Source organism: Hemitrygon akajei, chromosome 20 (assembly GCF_048418815.1).
Source record: "Hemitrygon akajei chromosome 20, sHemAka1.3, whole genome shotgun sequence".
NCBI lineage: Eukaryota > Metazoa > Chordata > Chondrichthyes > Myliobatiformes > Dasyatidae > Hemitrygon > Hemitrygon akajei.
This window is the reverse complement of record NC_133143.1, coordinates 22,124,025-22,144,746: the sequence shown is the minus strand read 5'-3', so window position 1 is coordinate 22,144,746 and position 20,722 is coordinate 22,124,025. Positions and strand designations below refer to the sequence as shown.

Genomic DNA, 20,722 nt, shown 5'->3' with positions numbered 1-20,722 from the left:
ATACAGAAAAGGGCCAACAATATCGCATAGGGACCCACCCAGCTCATGGGCTGTTGATCACACTCCCAACAGGGAAGAGGCTATGCAACATCAATGCCAGGACCACCAAACTTGTCTCTTCCAAACAAATCAACACTTCCACCCCTTTGGTCATCACACCACACTCCATACCATCACTACTTTATTATTTCCTGTCAGATTCACCCTATGTACAGATACTCCTGTACCTAGTATCAATTTGTGTGTGTGTGTATATGTATGTGTGTGTGTGTGTGTGTGTATATATATATACATATATACACACACACACAGAGTTATATTTATTGTGATTTTAAAAAAATATGTTCTTATGCTTGTGTTTTTTTTAAATACGTATGCTGCATTGGATCTAGAGTAGCAATTATTTTGTTCTCCTCTACAATTGTGTACTAATGAATGACAATAAATAATCTTGAATGAAGCTTGTACCAATAGAGCCTAAACTATCTAATCTGAATCAGACTGGGAGTTAAGTAGCCATTGTTAAAATGCTTCAAAAAGTCTCCAAAAGGCTTGCCACCTTGACACAGATAATGGTGTGTTGAGGTCTATATCCCAAAGGAGCATTAGTCTATTTTCTCACCACAAGCTGTTTAACCTTTGTCTTTTTCTGTGATGGCCTAAAATGGCACTTTGTACCATTTCTATGTTTTGAAAAATTAACCTGTTTACCTTTTCCTCCAAACAAGCTGATCAGCAAATGATATTAATTTGCTAGCTATTCAAATGCACAAACTTAGTGTAATTAACTATCAGATGTTGTAAACTGTATTTTTTAATGATTCTAGGGTCGTTCGGAAAGTCATCAAGATATTTCTGATTGCTCATTGAACTCACAGGACTGTTCCTGGTATAGTACGTTGCTTAAAGATTCGCCACGTAGGATGAAAGACACTGGAGGTAATTATAGCTGTCAACAATAAAGTCCAAGTTATCATACAGTTGTTAAATGACAAAAACCTGGCCTTGCTGATGCATTCAAAATTGAATGATAGTAAACTGACTTCAGTTTCAAATCGCACATTGCCATCAGTCATTTCCATCTTGGTTGCGTTGCTCCCAAATTTGACCTATCTCACTTCATTTGTTGCTAAAATCCTCAATCTTGCCTTTTTTCTTAAAGCCCTAGATCTGTTTATTCTAAAGCACTCCTATTGCTTCAATCAAACTGTACGTTACTTTGAGCTCATCCACTTGTTTTGTGTTCACACCATGCTGTTCATTGAGGACTCTAGTACTTTCTGCCTTTCTGGTTTTCATTCAAGCCATTCCTCAACTTCTGCTTTCAAAATACCTCACAGCCTCAACTTCAGCTAGCCAGCACATCTGGAGGGAAACTCACCTCTCACTGCTCTTGAAACTTTAATGTGAATCTCTTCCCTTTTACCTAACTGGGAGTTGATGTTTGTCACGTTTGGTAATTCTGTGTAATACTGATCAGGAATTGTTGCACTATTCTGTAGAAGTGATGTCCCTTCTTTATTTTCACTTGTAGGTACTGCAGCAGAGAGTCACCACTCACTGGGTAGTCCACTCAAAGCATTTTCTGCTCAGCCTCCAAAATTTCTGAAATCACTTCTGCCTGTACGAGAAGAACGAAAAGACAAACAACCTTTAGAAACTAAACCTCTTCTTGCTCAAGAGGTAAATCATACTATTTAAGCTAAGTAATTAAAGTCATTGTAACTATGTAATATCTATACTTTTAGCCTCTTTTTAATATGGTTAGACTTGAATACATGACACTGAAATGAAGAACCATAGTATATTAGAAAGTAAAGTAACAGAAGGATTTATACATTGAATGGATGAGGCCATGACAATCATTTTGGTATTGGCAAATTCTTTATAATTTTGCTACAATTAACAGTTTATTTTTGGTCAAAACTAATTCATTTCCATGAATACTTAAGCAAGGGAATTAGTTAAGAATACGTTTACTTTGGAGTGATTTTTCTCCTCTATTAGGTGATACTCTCTAAATGTTTTATTTGCTTTTAACTCTAAAAATTAAGGCTTAGCAACTTGAAACTCAAAGGATAGTTTTCATTCAATAACAATTCTGAGGGCTGAATGGTTGCACAGCAGCAGTGAGTTCCACAGCACCCGCCTTCCGTAGCCCAGACTTCATCCTGATTTTGGGCGATATTTGACTTTTTATATTTGTTCCCATGACCATATAGGTTTCTGCTGGGTCAGCAGTTTCTTTGCAGGTCATAGACGTGCTGGTAGCATAATTAGTTTCTGTAAGTTGCAAATACATAGCAAATGAATGAAAGGAGAGGTTGATGGAAGAGTGTGAGGGAGAATAACTTGTAGGGGTATGGGGAAATGGGGTTGTGCTGGGCAATGGGACTAATGTGACTGGGCTGCTGGGAACTGGGAAAATCAATCAATCTTAATAAATTGAATAGCCAAATTATTGTTCTCAATAAATAAGAGTCTTAAAATATTAATTAAAGCAAGAGTAGGGAAGTGAAAGGAAGTAATGGGAAGACCCCAGGATCTAAAGTAAAAGATAAACATTCCATCGAATATTGTACTGTATTCTTTCCAAACTAAAGAAAAGTTGAATGTTCTCATGATCTACCTCCATTCTTCTATGGCCATAGTTCGGCAAAACAAGTTTTTGCAGTGAAAAGTGCTTCAAATCACAGGGAAGTTATAATATCTATACAGCTTCATCTTAATTTGGCAGTTGGCCTTTCTACCTGCTTCAGGTACTAAACGTCCCAGATTCTTTGTTGAAGTATTTATTCCATGAAGACTCTGTTCTTTATGATGATGATGAATTTTGGTTGAAAGCACAAATTAATTTTGACATCATTGTCTGTAAACTTTCATGCAAAATGCATTACACATTTTAAGTTGCAATGTTCTGTGCACCCAATGGGTATCTTGCTCAGAACTGTTGTAGAGACAAATAATTAAAAGCCACACCTAAACAGAAGGATAAATTTCCAAAAAAAATTGACTGAGTTGTAGAAAGACAAATTATGTCTGACTTATCTGAAATACAGTCAACATTTCAGAAAATAATACAAAATTTTATTAAATGCAGTATTTTCCAAAGATTGATCAGTATAGTCTTTGGGTGGGGGAGATGAGGTGTAAAATAGTTTAAACTACATAAAAATGTTCATACTTAAAAGTACTTTAAATCATGTCTATGATATGTTTTATCTTAAGTACCATTTTGTTTTCTGAGTGTGTGCAGCTGTTATTGTTTCAATCAGGGTTGTGATTAGTTTGGCTCGCAGTACAGAGGAGATTTACCAGGATGCTGCCTGGTTTAGAGAGGTGTAAAATAGTTTAAACTACATAAAAATGTCCATACTTAAAAGTACTTTAAATCATGTCTATGATATGTTTTATCTTAAGTACCATTTTGTTTTCTGAGTGTGTGCAGCTGTTATTGTTTCAATCAGGGTTGTGATTAGTTTGGCTCGCAGTACAGAGGAGATTTACCAGGATGCTGCCTGGTTTAGAGAGTATGGATTATGATCAGAGATTAAGGGAGCTAGGGCTTTACTCTTTGGAGAGAAGGAGAATGAGAGGAGACATGATAGAGGTGTACAAGATATTAAGAGGAATAGACAGAGTGGACAGTCAGCGCCTCTTCCCCAGGGCACCACTGCTCAGTACAAGAGGACATGGCTTTAAGGTAAGGGGAGGGAAGTTCAAGGGGATATTAGAGGAAGGTTTTTCACTCAGAGAGTGGTTAGTGCGTGGAATGCACTGCCTGAGTCAGTGGTAGAGGCAGATACACTAGTGAAATTTAAGAGACTACGAGACAGGTATATGGAAGAATTTAAGGTGGGGGGTTATATGGGAGGCAGGGTTTGAGGGTCGGCACAACATTGTGGGCCGAAGGGCCTGTAATGTGCTGTACTATTCTATGTTCTATGTATTTTGCTGCAGGAACTAAGGGGTCTGGGCACTGGGATTGCAGGCTGTGAAGGCAGAGAACAAACCAAAGCAAGAAAACTAGAAATCCCAGGAGCAGCTGAGGTAGAGGCTTGAGATTCCAAACGTGGGAGATAATCTGTTCATTTGCTAGACCTCTGTTGCTGTGGAATCTCCATTTAGTCTATGTATCCATAATACCACAGTTTCCATCACAGCATAGGGTCAATCTGGACATCTCTACAAACATTACCAACGTAGCTTCTTTGTCAATGGAGAAGAAAGGTGAGAAAGATCGTGCCATCACCTGGGAAGCCAGAGATAATATATACTCCAGGAAAGGCAAAATCCAATTGCTGACTGATAAAATGTAAACTATAAAAATATAGTAATCCTTGTAATCCAACTTTTATTGCATAATGTAAGAAATCATGTTGTGGCTGCTCAGTAGCTTTCACCATATGGGTTTAATGCAAAATGTCTTTTGGTATGAGTAACTGAATTTTTAAAAATCTGCATGAGAGCTAAGCAGGGAAGATTTAAAACTCATTTTAACCTAACACTGTGCATGTACCTATTCTATATTATAAAAAATCTCCAAGTGCATGTAAAAAAAACATCTTGAATAGCATGAAGAATGAACCTTACTGTTGTGTGTAAAGTTACTATGCCAATTTTGCATGATTAATGATAAATTGAAACATTGTTTATGTACAGCAGGCTTCAGTTTAAAAAGTTGCTGGATTATTCATACACATTGAAGAAGCACAAGTTATTTTTGTACATGAAGTGCAATTCACCATTGCTTGTGTAGAATATTTGTTTGTTGATCAACTAACTGCATGTTTGTGGTCTGATTAATGAACTGTCATTTGTGGTGTGACGTTGTGCCATTGTATGTCTCGACCATTGCAGAGCATGTCTCCCCCTCAGGATAAAAACATGCTGTTACTTAGCAGTGGCAGTGTTGTGCCCGCAGGAAGCAGTGCCAACAGCATGTCAGTAGGAAACAGTAACGAAAATGAGGACACATTTGTAAGTTTTTCATTTTAAATGTCATAATACTTGGTGGTGGGATTAAGGTCCTTTCACAAGGATTATGGTTGAAACAGTTGCGAATGGAGCTTTCTTTCTGCTCTATAGATGAGTTTGGGATTGTTACTTGCTTTTTCCAAATCTTGGCAAAATATGTAATTAACATTCTTGAATTATGTGTTTACTGAGACACAAGCATATCATGCCTTGTACTATAGGAAAGTCAAGTTATACTCTTTTGAGGTTTAAATCAAGAAGCTGATTTCACTTTCCAGCTGAATGTGATTTAAAAGCATTACATTTGTTTGATTAATTTAAATGTTGTGATGTAAATGCAGAACATGAAATTTTATGTCTACATTTTTAAACTAATTTAGGTGAAAGTAATGGAAAATTGATAATTAGAAGTTTTAAGACAAAATATTTTCCTAACAAAACCAAAGGAAAAATATTAAAATATGCAGTATCTTATGAACAGTGGTTTCACAACCATGAATTCAATTTGAACTTCACAACAAAAGCTTCACTGGACACTATTCTCTCACCATCAACTCACAGAGAAAATAAAACAGCTTTGTTCAATTTTTTTTTCTAGGTTCTGTTGAACTGCTCTAATTATTAAAGGATGTTATTTTTACATCAATTAAGTTAAACTTTCAGAAATAATTATTCTTTTCACACCGTTTAATTTGTGTTCAAGGACAGATTACCATTATTAACATCCTCCTTGGATTCAGTTAAATTAATAGAAGGGTTTCAGCCTGACACGCCAACTATACTATTTTCCATAGGTGCTGCGTGAGTTCTTCCAGCATTTTGTGTGTGTTGTTTGGATTTCCAGCATTTGCAGAATCTCTTTTGTTTGTAATTGACTTGGTTTTCCTGCTGTACCATTCATTAGATAAAATTGTGTAATGTTTTGTGCAAATTTGTAAACAACACTAAATATGCATGAGAAAAATATTAAGAGTCCTGTTTCTAATAATTCTAAATCTATCAACACAATATTAAGTCTTTTTCAGAATTTCTTCTTTCTGATGTCTCATAAATTTGCCTTTAATTGATTTGAACCCATTCCAGCTGTCAAATCAATTGCTGGTACTAACAGAACCGATATTTTCCTTTTCTTAAAAGTGTATCACAATAAATATTACATTTTCCAGAATCAAACAATATTTTAGCATTACATCCTTTTAGCTTAGTTGCCAGATGTTGAGGAATATTGTGTCCGCACTGTCCAGTATGTGAATTTGTTAAAGCACCAACCACTCATTACAGTCTTCAAGCTGCAGTCTAATCAAAGTGCAATAATTACATTTGTGCACACCTTTTTCTAGTTTGTGGGTTCTTGTATGGCCAAATTGGACTCACGTTATGTTGGCATTTTAATTTCTGTTCTGCGTTCTTTGTTACTATTTTGCACCATTTTTAGTGCATGTGCAATCAGTAAGGATAAATGAAAGTGCAGGTTATCCGGCTCTTTAACTTGCTTGAATCATAAAGGGTTTAATGAAAAGTTATACTTTGTGGTCACATAAACACCAAACAAATTGGGATATTATAAATTCTCATTTAGACAAATAGCTTCCAGAAGTTTTACGGTGTATGTCACAAGAACCTGCTCTTCATTGACTGTGAATTTGCGGTGAATATTTAATGTGAATTTTAGAAATGACTTATTTCATCTGTTTATAGGAACTACTTGTTGGCACCAATGAAAATTGATTAGTTGCTTCCGTACTAGTTTTTTTTTATCCTGGAGGTATACTGCACTAATACTTGCCCTCTAATTCAGTACATTTTCTCTTCTTGGAATACTCTTTTGAATAATGGAACTCTTTCTGGAATTTTAAAAACTATTAATCTACAAATTCTGAATTGAAAATTGACTTTAATTACAAAAAGATAACCAAATGACTAAATATCTTTCAGCATGATTTGATGATTTTAAAGTGCTGCAGCTGAGACAAAGCCAAAATATTTCCTGGTTAGAAGTTATAAATGGAAGGCAAAAGCTTAAATATTTCAGTAACCCTATCGTGGACTTTAAGGATGAGTGTTTGGGGCATGCAGTTTTTTTGGAATGAATATCACAGAAGATGAGTTTTTGGTTGATTAACAGGAATTATGTTTTACGGTTGCAGTGATCAATCAAAACAGTAGTTTGAGTACAGTACAACACAGGAGCAGGCTCTTTAGCCCACATCACACATGTGCTCATAATGATACCAAATTAAAGTTAAACCAATCTACCTGCATATAGACTGTATCCCTCCATTCCCTGCCAGTTTACATATTTCTTAAATGTTGCTATCAAACCTACCTTCATCACTTCCCTCAGCATGTTCAACCATCTACTTCTCTCTGTATTAAAAAAATTCTGCCTTGGAAATCACCTTTAATCTTTTCCCCCTCTCACCTTGAAGCTATACTCTCTGAACATCAAATGGTACAGCATTGGCCAGACCACGTGAACCACCATGTTGTGCTCATCTTGATGCCAATTTACACAAAGAATTTTTTCCTCCTGTGTACCATCAGCATCCCTTCAAATTCACGTGTCTGTCTTAAAGCCTTTTGAACTCCAAACTGCCAACTTCCACTACTACCCAGGTAACCCAGTCCATACGGTTACCGTTTTCTACATTTAAAAAACTTGTTTCTCACATTGCCTTTTAATTACCCCCTCTAACCTTTAATAAAAAATGACCACCAGTGTTTGACATTTTTACTCTTTCGTATTTGATATTTCTCCCTGAGAATTAGATCTTGAGTACTAGTTCGTCTATGCTTCTCAAAATTTTATAAAGATATATCAGGTTACCTCTCAGCCTCCAAAGCTCCAAAGAAAACAAACCAAATTTGTCTGATCTTTCCTTTTAGCCAATACAGGTTTCCCCCACTATTCGAAGGTAGAGTGTTTCTATGAAACGGTTCGTAAGCTGGAATGTTGTAAAGCGAAGAAGCAATTACCATTTATTTATATATGAAAAATTTGTGAGCGTTCGCAGACCCAAAAAATAACTTACCAAATCATGCTAAATAACACATAAAACCTAAGATAACAGTAACATATAGTAAAAGCAGGAATAATCTGATAAATACACAGCCTATATAATGTAGGAATACTTTTCTACAATTATTGCAGCACTGTCCACCGCAGCGAAAATTTCACACAAGCGCTCTCAGCAGCACTCGCGACAAAAACACAAGTGCAAGTGCTCCCGGCAGAAACACACAGCACAAGTGCTCCCAGCAGAAGCACTCTTTCCAGTAACCTTTAAGCTATGAAGCTACCGAATAACACATAAAAATACACAGCCCATATAAAGTAGAAATAATGTACGTCCAGTGTAATTTCAGTGTAAATTACCAGAATTGGGAAGATAGTGAGGACACTGATGATGGTGTGTTAGGCTGAGTTGTCGGAGGTTGGGGTGGTGGGACACTGGGGTGTCATCTCATCGTCGTCTGTTTTCATCAGGGCAGGCAGGTCACCTTCTTCTATGTCTGCCTGCCTCAATGTGGAAAGTTGAGTTTTGTCATCTGCTGTGGCTGATGTGGAAGGCTTGAAAAACTACAGTATGCTTGACTGCTTAGCCTCACGCATTTTTCTATCATGCAGTTCTTTGTAAGCACTCAAACCATCCTGCAAACCTGCCCTAAACCTACGTACCCTTTCAAAATTAAAGTCATACTTTTCTGCAATCATTGCAGTGTTGTCAATCGCAGCGAAAATCTCAGGCAATTGCTTGATGTTCAGTTCCTGGACGACTTCACTTTCGGGCCATTCACTGCTACGTTCGGCTTCAATTGTTATCCTTTCCTCTTCATCAGCTCTTCATCTGTCAGTTCTTGGTCATGAGATGCCAAAATCGCTTCAACTTCATCTTCGTCAACTTCCACAAACCCTCAGCCAAACTCACTATATCCTTACTTCATTCACCACAATCAAAACGCTTTATTAGTCTAGTTTTACGCTAAGTGTGACACCTTTACGTGCTCTTTTAGGCTTTTCCGATACTGTACCTTAGAACTCATCTTGCTAATAGATGCACAGAATAAATCGACATAAAGCACAGATGCTCACAGGCATGTGTTTAAGCAATGCCGGCTAGAATGCAGTTCCAGGGGGAGGAACTTGTCAGCTACCTTTTTCGCACACTGCCTTTTTTCGTAACAGTGAAAACACCTTCTGTTAGCGAAAACAGGTAACTAATGTAGCTCTTTCGTAACAGCGAGTTAACATAAAGCAAACGTTCGAAAAACGGGAGACACCTGTACTTTCTAATTTAGACAACATCCTTTTGCGCCCTTTCCAAAGCTTCCAGATACTTTTGTAGCGTAGCGACTGGAAATTGAACAATACTCCAAATGTGTGGTATGACAAAAGTAATATAGAATTGCAACATGACAATTAACCCTTTATGATCAGAATACCACTCATTTGTGTTGCCTGTTTCTGGGAGCTATAGATTTGCACCCCAAGATTTCTATGTACATCAATGTTCCTGTGGATGCTGCCATTTACTGTGTACTTCCTCCTTATATTTTATCTTCCAAAAGTGCAACGCCTCACATTTGTCCACATTTAATTCCATCTGCCACTTCTCTGCTCAGATTTCCAATTGATTTATTTCCTATTTTGACGACATTCCTCACTACCTGCAACTCTACTAATTTTTGTGCAATCGACAGACTAACAAATCAACCCATCTACGTTTTGTCCAGGCCACTTATATATATTACAAACCGCATGTCCCAGAACTGATTCTTGTTTAACACGATTGGCCACAGACCTTGTGTCAGAATAACACTCCTCTACCATTCTCTGTTGTCTATGGCTAAGCCTTAATAACATGAATGAAATATTTTCACTGATCAGTGTGATAATGAAATCACCAAAATCATTCTCAATGCAACTATTAATACTTTCACCAAATAACTAACAGTGGAAACCTTTCCTCGTGGTTTTAGTATAGTTAAATATAGACTATTGAAATAATGCTGAAGGCTTTAGAGTAGTAGACTAGCTGTGATATCAGTTTTTTTTTCTAATCCTTTTCTGTTTTGGCAAAACTGATAACTTTCTTTTCAAAAGAAAAAAAATGTTGCCATGGTATAATTACTAAATTATAAACATCCCCAAATGATATCCAGAATTCTTCATGTGAAAATGCATTTTCTTTGAATCTAGCTACTTTGGGATATTGTGTGGATAGGTTTTCATTGTTTGTACTATGCAAAGAAGTTGAAAACCATCTTAGAGAGGTTTGGATAAGTACATGGATGGGAGATATGGAGGGCTATGACCCAGATGTAGGCCAGGTCAATGGAACCTGGCAGAATAACAGTTCAGTACTCTAAAAAAAAATTGACATGTGAAATGTGATTAATAATAGTAATGTTAATATTTAGGCTTTTTCTCAGCTTGCTCTGCTCTAATTCTCAGAACACTCAAAGTGTGAAAGTATTTGACATCATTTAAAATGAAAACTATGCATTTAATCACATCACTGTACAATTCTGAAATTATGTTAGAAATAATTCATCAAGCTTTGAAGTGGATATGCGACGGCACTTATTAAATAAGATCTGTTCCAGAAAACAGGGAGATAAAGTTGATGAAGTTAATATACCACTTTTTAAAAAATAAAATTTGGTTATTATTTCAAGATTATTAAATTATTTAACAGGGAAGTCTTGAGAGCGACTTTTTTGTTGTTTGCTCATTTTTCACTTTTGAACTGCTGAGTTTTTAGCCTCTTCCTCAACATCTAGGCACAAATATGTGATGACTTGGACAAAATTTTGAAAACGTTGCATTTGAACCTTTCAGATCTTAATTTTGCAGTATCCTTTCATTTTTGAGTACATTGTGTGGAAGAGTACAAACATAATTTGTCTCTTTTAATTATTGTTCATTTATTTTCCTTCACACTTTAAAACTTGGAGAGGGACCTTCAACTATCTTTCTGTAATGTTCCCTCAATCAATTTGGGTAAGTAACAGCACAACAGAAATAAGATGACAAAATTCTTTCTGTTCCATATCAATATTTCTCATCATCATCATAAGTTAAATAACTTGTCTCATTACTTTTATCCGAGTTGTCTGCTATAGTTCCCTCAGCAAAAATCTCCACTGTTCTTTAGCTTGCTTTGTGTGAGAGACATGTTAAGTCACCTACAGACGAAGCTCCACTCCTTATTTTACCACCCAATGTCATCATTGCCTTAGTAAAAAAATGCCATTAGCAAATTTCCCTCCTTGGTTGTTGAGTTTCACAGCTGCAGGTGTTCTTCCATATGACTTCGGAGAAAATAGTGCCAACCATCATGTGATATAAAACTTGATGAATTATTTACCTTTCAGACTTTAAGATGGGGAAGCATATGTCAGAAAAAACACTTGAGACCCATATTAGTTGTTGGCAGCCTTCTAGTGCCTGCTACTAAATCTTTCCTTATTAGTGAGGCTTCATGATGTAGGAATCTCAAGGGTATTTTGTGATCACCAAACTAAACACAAGGATATAGACAGAAGATCATTTTCAAAGTTTTTACTATGTCCTAAGATTGAACTGTATTATCTTGTTATATAAATGGTATAATTTGCACTTAGACCTTCTGCATCCACCTTTCAACTCAAAATTATATTTGTGCATTGTAAATTGATCACACATCAGGTCTACACATTTGACATGCAAAGCTGAACACCAGCAATCAGAATACTTAAAACTTTAAATACTGACAGTGGATGAGATATCTTCTGAAAAATAAACAAGTTGGTTATAGCTTTTTATTGGATAATCCAGCCAGAGATCATGTGTCACTTCTGATCCACTATGCTTCCCTACTTGAACGTGTCACTAACTTTTCGTCTTCACGGTGAAGGGCAAATGTGTGACCATTGTATGACCATTTTGCAAATGTTCTTGCAACAGGATTCCGAAGAGGAGGATTATGGAGTGGAGAACCTCAGCGAGAAAACAAGCATTTCTCAGCACTCTCATGGTTTTCAGCCATACATTCCTGAAGATTTTGCAGACTTTGATGTATATAATGCAAGCCTTGAAAACAAAGATTTGCTTTCTTCTAAGCCAGAGTTCCCGAGTTCTCGCTGTCTTGAAAACGAAGTTTCCCGTAGTCCAACTACCAGCAGTATGACTAGTGGTTACTTCTCTCACAGTGCTTCCAATGCAACACTCTCTGATATGGCATTTGCTGGTACGGAGAACACAGACCAGATGAGTAATCAGTCGCGAGACTCTGAGCTACAGAGTACAATGGCACAGATATGTAAATCTGATTTAAAATTATCTTCTGAGAAGGAAGATGGAGATCAGGAACAAAATAGAGATTGTAATGATATGCAAAAGAGCACATCCCTCCCAAGAAATAGTGCCTTATTGAAAGAAACCTCGGTATTGCAGCAGTTCATTGAATCTAAGTCTATACTTGTTTATAGAACCCTCCCCAATATCTATGCACCAGATTCATCATCCTGCACATTTACATTAAACCCCCAAGAAAGCATATTAGAAGACCAACAAACTGATTACTTCCACTCAATGGTGAATGCAGAAATTTTCAGCAGCCAGGACTTTACAGATTTTCAGGGAGCTGAGGAGGTGAGGAAGGACCTTGAGCTACCAGATGAGCCCATGATTTACAGTACAGGTTCCTCAGATGATTCGAATAGACTTTCTGTTGATAGTATAGAATTGGATGAAAAGTGGCAAAGTCCTACAGTAAAGTGTCCAAATAATATTTCTAGGCTTCCTGAAGACTCATGCAGCATTGCCCACAACCAATTACAATCGACCATTCTTGATAATCGGTTAGCAAACTCTGCAGAGAGCCCACTGTTTTCTGGAGAAGCTGATAATGAAGAAGCCTCTGATCACTCCACCAGCCCAGATAACTCTGGTATGAGGAACCTTTCAGATTTATCAGACATTGAAGATAGTAATGCTGCAGAGCAGTGTGAGCCTCTACCAAGTTGGATCACACTGGGAGAACGTACATCTGTTGGAAACGACAAGAATGGAACCATTCGATACGTTGGTACAGTGGATTTCTCCACGGGTATCTGGGTTGGAGTTGAGCTTGATACTCCAGCTGGTGAGTAAAAAGATACTGTCACTGTATTTGGGATTTCACAAAGTCAGATGCATGATCATATCAATCAACTGTGATTGGATTGAATTACAGAAACAACAAGGGTCCTAATGGTCCACTCTTCCAATGATGTCAACTAATGGAAGACTGCAGTTTTACCAGTTCCTCTGCCTTGTCCTGTGTTAATTGTATTTCCAAGTTTTCTGGTTTCCGTAAAGTATGAAATTGTACACAAATCCAGATCCATCATGGTATGACAAAAATTAAATGGTCCCAACCCTTAAAGGTAACTTTCCTGCAGTCTGTGGAGAAGGCTTACTCTACTGCTTTCTACTTTCTAACCCTTAAGCAAATTTACATCTCAAAAACACTTCCCATTTAAGTCATATTTTGGAAAATTCAATTGATCCTAATGTTAATACAATGAAGTACTGAACAATTAAGAATGGTATCTTAATACATTGTAAGGTGTATGATAATTTGTTCATTTTCTGAAAGCTTGTGTTTCAAACTAATGCCCCAATTTAACAGTAGTGTGAGAACACTCTGGGTAACATTTAAGTATATGATCTATACATTTTGCTTTCTGCAAGAAGGATGCACTGTCCATGACTAAGGACGTTGAGGATGGAGTTAAGTTAACAGAGAATGCAAACAATGATGGGAGATTAGAGGAAGGCCAGAGGATTGGGAAATCTAAAGAAGTCAATAAATGGTGACTTAAAAGGAAGAGAATACAATTTGAAAGTAAACTGGCAAATAAGATAAAAACACACAGTAGCAGCTCCCACTAGTTAGAGATAATTTGGAAGGGTGTGTTTTAGATGGTTGGTAGTTGAGATAAGTCAGTCTATCAACAGCATACTGACAGCATCTCCTCGCATGGTGATGAAACATTTGCAAGTAGATTGCCAAGATGGGAGAATAACTCATCCCAACTAACTTCCACTATAGAAAAGCAAAGAGATTAGGTCCATTTTGATCCTTTGCTTTGCATTTAGATAATCTGTCTTTTGATTCCTCTAATCGAACTACGTAACTCATCCTTCCATTCATTTAACTCCATTTGCTAAATTTTGTACACTCACTCAATTTCTGTATAATCTGTTGCAGTCACAATATCCTTTCAGTAACATGCTCTTTTCATGCCATCAACAAACATGGATTCCTGCATTCATCACATTGGTACAGGTCATTAATACAAAAAATAAATAATAGAGGTCCAAAAATTGATTGCTAGTTACTTTTTCCATCCTGGAAAACTTACTATTTACAGATTCCCCTTTACATATTCTGCTTGTTGCATGCTCAAAGAACTCAAGCAGATTTGTCTAAATAGGATTTACCTTTCTTGAAGCCATGATGGCTTGGTTTGATTAGATTACATTTTCCTAAATAATTAACTGTTTCTTCAAATATTAACTCAGCAACTATTGTTGGTAAGATGCTGAAACTAACTGGCCTGCAGTTTCCTGTCTTTTGCCTCCCGTTCACTTCCTCACACCCTTTGAACATTCACACAAGCCCTCCTGAAATTCTTTTGGAAAAATTAAACCATTTGATAACTTTGCAGCCATTGGCTGCATCATAGGGCTCTGGCAACCTGTCTGATTTTAATGTACAAGTTTTTCTAATACCTCACCCCTTGTGATTGTGATTTGTTGTTAAACAAGATCTTCCATGCTATTTGAAAATAGCCCATCTGTTAAATGGGCTCCATTGTGAGCTGATGCAGAAGCACTGGTTGAACATATCTGTCTTTTCCTAATAGTAGTTCTTCAGCCTCATTTTCTACAGGTCCACTAGTTGTTTTACCACTGTGTTCCTTTTGAAATATCTTTACACATTTTTACTGTTTGTTTTGATATTACGTGCAAGTTTGCCTTCAAAATCAATTTACTCCTTATAAGTTTTAGAGCCTTTAACTGCTGGTTTCTGAAAAATTTCCAGTCCTCTCCTCTACCACCAGCCCTTTCTACTTTGTCCTAATGTTGATTTAATGTCATCTTGACTTCCTTTATTAACCAAGAATGGTACCTCACTCTCATAGAATTCCTCTTCTACTGAGCATTATGAACAAACTACTTAAATATGTGCCACTGCTTATTGATCCAGCTCATTCATCTAGTCATATCAGCAGTCAGTAAAAGGCAGAGGGGAACAGTGCTGGGACTTCAGTTATTTATAATCTACAATAGTAACTTCAAAGAGGGAACTGAGTATATTGCAGCCAAACTTGCCGATAATGCAGTGACTGTTTAGTTAGTGAGGTTTGAGGAGGACACCAAGAGCCTGCAAAGTTTAGGATGGTGGTGAATATTGGTAGCTTGGGTTGCTGCATTTGCCGAGCTTGGCAATGAGCTTGCAGACATCCTCAGTGCATCATTGTTGGTGTCTCTCTCTTGGAGTGCTCACATTTATGTAACACCCCTTTCACTTGTCTCAGTCTTGACTGGCTATCCCTTCAATTGACCTTTAAGTTGAATTGGCTCGCAATTCTTGGGATCTTAGGGATTCTTAGATGGCGTCTGTTCCAATAGGTTTGCTTCCAGAGTTATCTGAACTCCATAAACAAACATCTCAAAATGGACACCATCTACAAACTGTTAAGAGGCTGATTGGCCTACTCCTTTTCTTCTTATTTATAATTGTTTCAAAGTGAACTAATCTTTTGTACTTGGTTTTATACATTACCATTTGTATAGCTTTTGTAGATCTTTTTGAAGCATTCCATTCTCTCCAAAGCTAAATATCATTCAGTTCATGTAGGTCCTTGTGGCTTTAAGTTTAACGTTTATCGTATCTTGCTCTGTTTCAGAAGAGGGCATAGTTTAAGTGCCATTTTTGCTTTTGTACATGCAGGGAAGCATCAAGGCACCATTCAAGGAAAGGAGTACTTCCACTGCAATCCAAATTGTGGTGTCTTTGTTCGTCCAAACCGGCTTATTCGGGTCTCCGATACAGTAAAGCGGCACAGCACCCTTCCTGAAGGGCAAGCATCCACAGGTCATGAGAAGCAGAAAAATGTCAATCTCAGGAGGTCGCAGGTGACTGCACCCACCAAACCTGAAGGAACAGTACTTCACAAATCAGGAGTTACGGTATCTTCTAAGAAGCAGAACAACAGGAAATCCTGGACTAACTGAACTGCAACATTTGCACTGATTATATGTTACTGTTTAGGCCTCTTAATGGAGCATTTTATACAATGTACAGTTTTTGTTTATATTACTCTGTGATATAGAGGATAGAATAAAACTTTAATATTTTGCCTTTTGTAAAAAAAAATAAAGTATATTTGCTGGTAACACATCAAAAAAATGCTAAAATATAGCTAGTCTATGTAAAATAGCTTTAACATCAGCTCAGAGAACATCACATTCTGCATTACAAAGTAAAATGAGATTTTAATCAGTAAATAGGTATTTTAAAATTATTTGGATACAAGTCTCAACGATCTCTAAATTGGTCCGTAATTACCAAAGATCTTGATTAGAGTCAGAAACCTCTTAATTTTGACCTTCGTAAAGTTTAGTTCTAGGTTGTAGGCACCTTGTTGATTTTATTAATGTGCTGTGTTTTTTGTTTCTCTGTATTATGCTGCCTTATTTCTATTATCTAATAAGCACATTTAAACAAAACTGATTATTCAATGTGGTTATTGTCTTCCAAAGTTTACCACTGCTGATGAAGCTTCACATGGGTCTAGGTTCCACTACTAGCTTTTGGACCTGTTGCTTGAAGCTTTGTACGTTACAAGTCTAAAACCCCTTAGTCTGGTTTACCTTTGGCAGTTTAGTGCTTAAACAGTATTACCACAAGAACGCAGGGAACAGACAGAAGATCTGTTGTAATGGATTACTGTATCAGAGTATGTATGCGTGCATTTGCTGAAGAATGCAAAGTAATGGTACATTTTGCAACGATGTGTATATAATGAAACATCTCATTGGATGCTTTGGTTACAATAATTTATACACAGGTTTATATATAATAGAAAGATTTACTGCATGCATGCATGCAGTTAAGGTATGATCTGATGGACTGAAGACTTTCAAAAGCCATCCAGTGTACATAGAGTGTACAAGATTGTAGCTACTTAACAGTCCGTCTGGAGAAATGTGATGATGAAAGGTTAATTGTTAATTTTAATAATGAAAAACTTGGGACTTGATCAAGAGCTGCTGAATTAGTCTTTTGTATATATTTTCCCTTTGTAGTGTTTTTGTATGACTATGTACAGAGTTGTAATATATGTTATTTCAGCAAAACTGTATTTAATTGGTACAGCATATCAGTGTTTAGAATACATTCTACGGCCTGGAACCACTTAACCACAGTGTGTATTTTGTTTGCATATTTGAGTTTTGATATGTAAATACCTTACCAAGTTTTTGCCTTTTTGAATCTCTTCTAATCCAGTATGATGGTACTATTGCAGATAATAATGTCAGGCTTAGAACTAAATATTAAAGCAGGGTGGGTGTCTATTTGGAGGCCAGTAAGGCTGAGCATCTTGTGAAGCTGTTTAATAGCTTGTAAGTTAAATTATCATTGAATACCAGAAGCTCCCAGACCTTTTTGATGTTCACTACTTTAGATTTCTGAGCCCCTCTGCTATATACAGTAGTTGTAAATATTAAATAAAAATTATTTTTATAATTGCATCATAAGCAGGTGAAGTGAGATGCTACTCTTTGTAAATGTTGTACATTTTTGTGCAAACTTGAGTGTCAAAATGGCAAGATTCAATAACTTGTGGAATTTAAATTGTGCATGCATAGTAAATTATATCCCTAAGTAGATATCCAAATCAAAACATTATTTTATGGATATCCCATTATGACCATTTTCCTACCATAAATGATTATTTTATGTACGAACACCAAAGCAAACACGTAGGAAGGATTAACAGGGTATGAAAATAACATAGACTGAAGAGTTCGCCAAGCCTGGATAGCAATTACTCTGTAAATTAACTAACCTACTATTTATTAATTGTAACTTTTGAGAGAGCTTTACTATAAACAGTATTATATGGTATAATTTTCCAATATGTAAACATAACACCAAAATTAGCCATATTGCATGTCATAAGAGCATGTGAAACATGTTCACATGTGCTTTTATGTCCAAAATCTTACCTTCCACTGTATTTGTAACTTCTTTAAAAATTTTGTTATACAATGTAATGTAAGCTGTCTGTGTAAATGCACTTGATTTCAATTACCCACTGCTGCCATTGGAGTGCAGCAATTCCTTGGTATGGCATTTCTGTTTCTTAACCTATTGTTTGGAGAAATGCCTTCTCTCTTACTGGCCCTCATCTACTTCCCAAATTGCCATATCCTGATCTACTTATTTCTTTCCCTGTAATTATGTAAATAAATCACTTTGAACTCACTCAATCCCCTGCTTAAATTAGGTTAAAAAAGTAAATAAAATATTTGATTGTGTCAATTACATGAAAAATTTACTAAGTGTGAATAGATATTTTAAACATAAAATTAGTACTCAGTCTTGTAATCTAGATCTACACGTTTCTACAAAGCTTTTCTTCAATTTTTCTTAAAATACAGCTTGGGTAATTTTTGTGCTCACTTAAATGGCAATTTAACTATTTTTTAAAAATGCCACAAGAAAACAGGTTTTCATCATTACAATGCAAGTTTCAAACGGCAGATTTTACTAATTGATGGCATGGTTTCTTTGGATCCAAAGTGTTGCCCAACACATACCACAGCATATCAACAGACTCCCCGAGAGGTCTAGTTTTCACTGAGCTGAGTCCTCAAAACTTGTTGCTCACCTTTTGAGGACTGGCTCGTGGATCTCTGGTTTCCTTCTCCTAAAGTCAATAATCAGCTCCTTGGTCTTGCTGACATTGGGTGAGAGGTTGTTGTTGAGGCACCACTCAGCCTTCTTTCTGCTGATTCATTACTGCTTTTGATTTGGCCGATGATAGTGGTGCCATTAGCAAGCTTAGATATGGCATTAGAGCTGTGCTTAGCCTTACAGTCGTGTATAGCGAGTAGAGCAGGAGGCTAAGCACACAGCCTGACCTGATCGAGATTGTGGAGGAGATGTTGCCAATCTGAACTGACTGGGGTTGGCAAGTGAGGAAATCGAAGATCCAATTGCACAAGTTGGTATTGAGGCCAACGTCTTGAAACTTACTGTTAAGTTTTGAGGGGACGGTAGTATTGAATGCTGAGCTGTAGTCAATAAAGAGCATCCTGATATATGCATCTTTCCACAGATGATGCTTTAATTGGTGAGTTACCTTGTTTTTAAGTACTGATCTGCCCTAACTGGAATCAAGATCCCACCTGGCTCTCAGTGAACTGGTATAAGGATCAGTTTATAAACTTGAAACACCTCTCCTCAACAAATACATTCAGGAGAATTGGCATTATAAGTGAATTGGACTTGGTTTATTATTGTCACGCATACTGAGGTACAATGAAACGCTTGTCTTGTATTACTCTTCATACTGATCAAATCATTATAAAATGCATTGAAGAAACAAAATAAAACTATCAGAATGCAGATCAAATTGCAACAGTTACAGAGAAAGTTCAGTGCAGATGGACAATAAGATGTAAGATCATGGTTAAGTAGATTGTGAGATCAAGAGTCCATCTTATTGTACCAAGGAACTATCAGTGGAAACTGTCCTTGAGCATTGTGGAGCACAAGTGTTTAGAATGATTGTGTCAGCGGTGTCGATGTCTACTCTTGCTGATTTCTGTCTGTTAGGAAATCGAAGATTCGATTGCAGAGCGAGGTGTTGACGCCAAGGTCCTGGAGTTTGGTGATGAGTTTGAAGTTATAGAAATGAAAGCAGAGCTCTAGCCAATAGTCTAACCTAGGTGATTATTGTCCAGATGCTCCAAAGATGAGTGTAGGACCAGGGAGATGGCATCTACTATAGAGCTGTTTCAGCGGCCGGTGAATCGCAGTTGAAGGTTGTCTTAGAGATGCGAGTTAATATGCACCATGACCATCCACTCAGAACACCTCATGGTGATGAATCTTAGAACCACTGAGCAGAGACCATAAGGCACAATATTTAGTTTTCCTTAGTTACTGGGATGACCGTTGTCTTCTTAAGGCAGGTTGGAATGTCAGATTGAACCAGGCCGAGATTAAAAATATTTCCAAATACACCTAGCAGGATCTAAAGACAGCCATCTGGGTCAAAGCTTCCCACTAGTTTCATTCTGTGGATGATTGATCTTATGTCTGCAACAGTAACTGCATGACAAATGGTCCACTAGAGGCAGGTGGCAACATTACAATTACCTTCTGCCCAAAATATAGAATGCAAAAGATCATTAGAAAGTGACGTGCTGTTGTCAGCGATGCTGCCTGACTTTGTTTCGCAGTCAGTTATATAGTAAGCAAGCCCTGACACAACTGACAGTTGGCCTGGGACTCGTATTTCAGACTGATGTTGTCTAGTGCCCATTTTCAATACAGTGAAGCTCCAATAACACATTAAAGTGCTGGAGGAATGCAGTGGGTCAGGCAGCATTAATGGAAAGGAATGAACAGTCAACGTTTCAGGACAAGACCCTTTCATAAGGACCGATGGAAGAGGGAAAATGCCAGAATAA

The 20,722-nt window shown here is 37.0% G+C and overlaps 1 protein-coding gene across 5 annotated transcripts in view; it reads left to right on the top strand.

Moving 5' to 3' along the window:
• Positions 1 to 18,506, top strand: part of kif13a (kinesin family member 13A) — a 235,687-nt gene extending 217,181 nt beyond the window's left edge. For 2 of the 5 annotated variants that reach the window (XM_073024006.1, XM_073024005.1), the window contains 5 exons: positions 828 to 939; positions 1,535 to 1,683; positions 4,861 to 4,980; positions 11,927 to 13,106; positions 15,966 to 18,506. In XM_073024006.1, coding sequence (XP_072880107.1) covers positions 828 to 939; positions 1,535 to 1,683; positions 4,861 to 4,980; positions 11,927 to 13,106; positions 15,966 to 16,249 — 1,845 coding nt within the window. In that variant the 3' untranslated portion in view covers positions 16,250 to 18,506. Of the gene's footprint in view, positions 1 to 827; positions 940 to 1,534; positions 1,684 to 4,860; positions 4,981 to 11,926; positions 13,107 to 15,965 lie in introns of those variants that run through there. The other 3 variants (XM_073024008.1, XM_073024007.1, XR_012095681.1) reach the window with 2 other exon arrangements.
• The last annotated feature ends 2,216 nt before the right edge of the window (positions 18,507 to 20,722 follow it).